The 4982-nt window shown below is 46.0% G+C and overlaps 1 protein-coding gene across 2 annotated transcripts in view; it reads left to right on the top strand.

Moving 5' to 3' along the window:
* Positions 1 to 4982, top strand: part of HKDC1 (hexokinase domain containing 1) — a 75374-nt gene that overhangs the window by 65510 nt on the left and 4882 nt on the right. For both annotated transcript variants that reach the window (XM_012801324.1, XM_023509568.1), the window contains one exon: positions 3045 to 3278. In XM_012801324.1, coding sequence (XP_012656778.1) covers positions 3045 to 3278 — 234 coding nt within the window. The remainder of the gene's footprint in view (positions 1 to 3044; positions 3279 to 4982) is intronic.

The raw sequence follows: 4982 nt of genomic DNA, 5'->3' as shown, positions 1-4982 counted from the left end.
AAAAAAAAAAAAAAAAAGAAATCATCATCTTTAGTGACCAGAGGGATCCATTTTTTTTGCTATAGAAAATAGCTTCTCCGGCTGTGCCTATGGCTTAGTGAATAGGGCGCTGGCCCCATATACTGAGTGTGGCAGGTTCGAACCTGGCCCCAGCCAAACTACAACAAAAATAGCTGGGTGTTATGTCAGGCGCCTGTAGTCCCAGCTACTTGGGAGGCTGAGACAAGAGAATCACTTAAGCCCAAGAGCTGGAGGTTGCTGTAAGCTGTGATGCCACAGCCCTCTACTGAGGGCAACAAAGTGAGACTCTGGGGTGGCTCCTGTGACTCAAAAGGGTAGGGCGCCAGGCCCATATGCTGGAGGTGGCGGGTTCAAACCCAGCCCTGGCCAAAAAAAAAGTGAGACTCTGTCTCTGAAAAAAAAATAAAAAAAAGAAAATAGTGTCTCCTTCATATGCAACAAATAAGCAAGTTTACTCATCTTTGCCTTGCTATTTTTTTTCCACCTGTAGTCCCAGCTACTTGGGAGGCTGAGGCAAAAGGATCACTTGAGCCCTAGAGTTTGAGGTTGCTGTGAGTAACACGGTTAATCAGGGTGAGAAAGTGAGACTCTGTCTCAAGACAAACAAAGAAACAAAAACAGAACAAAACCTTCACAAAATAAACAGAAAATCATGTTCACCTAGTGCCAGTTAGAAAATGGTAGGTTCAGGAGCTGCCTTCAAATCATTTCAAAGCATGTTGTCTAGTGGCTGGGACAGTGATTCTCAAGGGAAGAGCTCTAAGTTTTGAATTTAAGATTTCTCTCTACCACTTAACCTGATTGCGCCATCTGGCCTGGGGCAGGCTACTTCACCTCTTTGGACTTAATGGTCCTTTTTTTCTTTTTTTAAGACTAGTCAAGTGTAATAGTGGGAAGTAGGGGGAGAGTAGAACAAGGAGTTTGCTCTGTTACTGTAAACCAGTAGTTCTCAACCTTCCTAATGCCGCGACCCTTTAATGTAGTTCCTCAAGTTGGGGGTCACGGCATTAGGAAGGTTGAGAACCACTGGTGTAAACAATCCAGTGAGACAACTCATCCCCTGCGAACCAGCCTGTGTCCTTCTTTAGGAGATAAATAACTGCTCTGTTGCTTCACCCCCAGCCTTGCTCTGAGCATCAAGCAGGGGAATGTACATGAAAGAACGAAGAAAACTGTGAGGGAGAGACCCTAGCAGGAATTGCAGATGTGCTCTTTACTATACACAGCAAAGGAAACCTTTTAAAAATTACTCATTCATTTGAAAAATTCTTAAAAAGTACAAATAAGTGGCTTGGCACCTGTGGCTCAAGTGGCTAAGGCGCCAGTCACATACACCTAAGGTGCTGGGTTTGAATCCAGCCAGGGCCTGCCAAACAATAATTATGGCTGCAACCAAAAAATAGCCAGGCATTGTAGTAGGCACCTGTGGTCCCAGCTGCTTGGGAGGCAGAGGCAGGAGATTCGCTTGAGCCCAGGAATTGAAGGTTGCTGTGAGCTGTGATGCCACGGCACTCTACCCAGGGGGATAGCTTGAGGCTCTGTCTCAAAAAAAAAAAAAAAGTACAAATAAGTTAAAGGAAGACAGTAAGATTTACCTGTAATCCTACTAACAACTGAATAGTGTTCTGCTTTTTTCTGTGCAAGAACAAACATGAAAACAAAAAGCAAACAAAAAACCTAGATCATCGGGGTGGCCCCTGTGGCTCAAAAGGGTAGGGCGCCGGTCCCATATGCCACAAGTGGTGGGTTCAAACCCAGCCCTGGCCAAAAAAAAAAAAAAAAAACCTAGATCATATGGCTCACTGTATTTTATAATCCTTCTTTTCACTACGTCATGAACATTTTCCATGGCATTGAATATTCTCCTGCAAACTCATCTTTAGGGTCTACAAAGAATTCTGTTGTCTGGCTGTCCCGCCACTCACCTGCTGACTCTCTGTATGGCCATTATTTTTTCTTGGTAGCACTCCGCTTCCCTAAGTATGGGTATAACTTCACATTTGTTAGCTTGGGAGTCCGAAGTCTGTTAAATAGCATTAGTTGGCTTGGCGACTGTGGCTCAAGTGGCTAAGGCGCCAGCCACATACACCTAAGGTGATGGGTTTGAATCCAGCCTGGGCTCGCCAAACAACAATGATGGCTACAACCGAAAAATAGCGCTGTGGTGGGTGCCTGTGATCCCAGCTAGTTGGGAGGTGGAGGCAGGAGACTCACTTGAGCCCAGGAGGTTGCTGTGAGCTGTGATGTCACGGCACTCTACCCAGGGGGATAGCTTGAGGTTCTGTCTCAAAAAAAAAAAAAAAAAGATAAATAGCATTAGTTCAACTGAGATAATCAGAGTCTGGACCTGAGGCCAGTCTGTCCCCAGGATAGGTGTCTCTCCGTATGTGTTTGTGGTCCTGCCAGATTCGTGTGCTCTAAGGTGCTGATTGTATTTTGTATATTTATTTATTCCCTTGCCCAGTGAATGTACCCAGCCCTATACTAGCTACTATGAAGATATACTCTCATTCTCAAATAGCAGACAAATCAGAAAAAGAGAAAAGAAAGTAGGGAACAAAAAATGAAATAGAAGGAAAGTTGGCCTCCAAATGAATGGGCACACAGTATAGCAGCTGAGATGATTCGTGGGAAAGTGCTAGAGTTGGTGTGAGAAGGCTTGGTTTTGAATTCTGGCTTCTACTGTCTGAGAGGGTAAAGCTTTAGCACTCTGAACCTCAGACTCCTCTTCTGAAAAAATGCCTGGCACATGAGTGGCCGATTCTAACATAGCTTCTCCTAAGATAATAGATGTGAATGTGCCTAACACAGAAGGTACTCACACTTTTTAAAAGATGTTAGAACTTCCTGGGATGGTGGAAGGACCTTCTTGAGTTTCAGCTTCTAAGGCCTCTGCTCCACCTGGCTGTTGTGTAGGCTGGTGTTTCCTCCCTGCTACTAGGGCATCTAAGGCTGTGAGTCGAGTTGATCAGGCTCCCAGGAGCCCAGGAGGCAGGTCTGACGGCTGCTCTGCTTGCCTGCAGTGACCGGCTGGCCCTCCTCCAGGTGAGGAGGATCCTGCAGCAGCTGGGCCTGGACAGCACGTGTGAGGACAGCATCGTGGTGAAGGAGGTGTGTGGAGCAGTGTCCCGGCGGGCGGCCCAGCTCTGTGGGGCTGGCCTGGCTGCCATAGTGGAGAAAAGGAGGGAAGACCAGGGGCTTGAGCACCTGAAGATCACCGTGGGTGTGGATGGCACCCTGTACAAGCTGCATCCTCAGTGAGTGCCCACAAGAGGCGGGGTGGGGGATGCAGGGCAGGGGCGGTGCTGGGGGCTGAGTGCGGACATGGCTTAGTCTCCTGGGCTACAGAATGGGAAGTTGTGACCCTGTCCCTTTATGGGAAAGAAGTGCTGTGTGGTGAAGTCACAGGTTAAATCTGATAGACAAGATAGATGTGAGCCCTGGGGCCTCTGCTTCCTGGCAGCACAATGTGGGCACATTAGCCAGCCTCTGGGCCTAGGTTTCTCATCTGTAAAAAGCCAGCAGTGATAATCCTTACCTCCTAGGGCTGAGTGCATGAGGATTAAATGAGTTAATATCTGTAAAGTGCTTCACACAGTGCTCAAAAAACATAGTTTATTATTATATTTTCACCCAAACTCACAGGGTAGTAATAAGAACTGATTCTTTGCATAGCACAAGGCATTAGTCAAGTATAAGCTTTTCATAATTTCCTGAGCTCAGAATGGTGGACAGAAGTATTAAGAACTCTGTCAGGCAAAGGAGATTTGAATCTTGGCTCCACTACTTGGAAGTGGAAGGGCCAGGACCAGTTTCTCCTCTCTCTTTCTCTCTCTCTCTCTCTTTTTTTTTTTTTTTTTTTTGAGACAGAGCCTCAAGCTGTCCCCCTGGGTAGAGTGCTATGGCTTCACTGCTCACAGCAACCTCCAACTCCTGGGCTCAAGCGAGTCTCCTGCCTCCGCCTCCCAAGTAGCTGGGACCACAGGCGCCCGCCACAACGCCCGGCTATTTTTTGGTTGCAGCCATTATTATTGTTGTTTGGCGGGTGTATGTGGTCCCCCGCTTGAGCCACAGGCGCCGAGCCATTCTCTCTCTCTTTTTAAAAACCATCTCCCAGCTTCAGTTCTTTTTCTCTAAAATTAGAACAAAAATTAGACCTATTTTGGGTGGCCCCATATGCTGGAGGTGGAGTGTTCAAACCCAGCCCCAGCCAAAACATGCAAAAAAAAAAAAAAAAATTAGACCTATTTCATGAGTTGTGAGGATTAAATAATAGTATCTATAGAGTATGTGGCACTTCACAAAAATGTCAATAACAAAAGCTTTTTTATTTTTCCTCGAGACAGAGTCTCACTATGTCACCATCGGTAAAGTGCTGTGTCTTCACAGCTCACAGCAACCTCCAACTCTTGGGCTTAAGCAATTCTCTTGCCTCAGCCTCCCAAGTAGCTGGGACTACAGGTGCCTGCCACACGCCTGGTTATGAAACTTTTGTTTTTATTCAATGTTTTACATTTTGTTTTAGTGAAAAGTGTTAACCAGGTTGGACCTATTTCCAATCATGCTGAAATGTATTCATGAATATATCATTTTTATTTTATTTTATTTTATTTTATGTTTTTTAGAGACAGAGTCTCGCTTTATCACCCTCGGTAGAGCACTGTGGCATCACAGCTCACAGTAATCTCCAACTCCTGCACTTAGGTGATTCTCTTGCCTCAGCCTCCTGAGTAGTTGGGACTATAGATGCCCGCCACAATGCCTGGCTATCTTTTTGTTGCAGTTTAGTGGGGCCAGATTTGAACCTGCCACCCTCAGTATATGGGGCTGGTGCCCTACCCACTGAGCCCCTGGCGCTGCCCGAATCTATCATTTTTATAATCACAAATCCTTAGCCCTTCATATGCTGCAGAATAATTATTAAAAATAACAAAATTGGGGCTCGGTGCCTATAGCTCAAC

The sequence above is a fragment of the Otolemur garnettii genome, unplaced genomic scaffold (genome assembly GCF_000181295.1).
Source record: "Otolemur garnettii isolate 467f Iridium unplaced genomic scaffold, OtoGar3 scaffold00008, whole genome shotgun sequence".
Classification (NCBI taxonomy): domain Eukaryota; kingdom Metazoa; phylum Chordata; class Mammalia; order Primates; family Galagidae; genus Otolemur; species Otolemur garnettii.
Note: the sequence above shows the minus strand (reverse complement) of the source record. Positions and strands in the feature narration are given on the sequence as shown.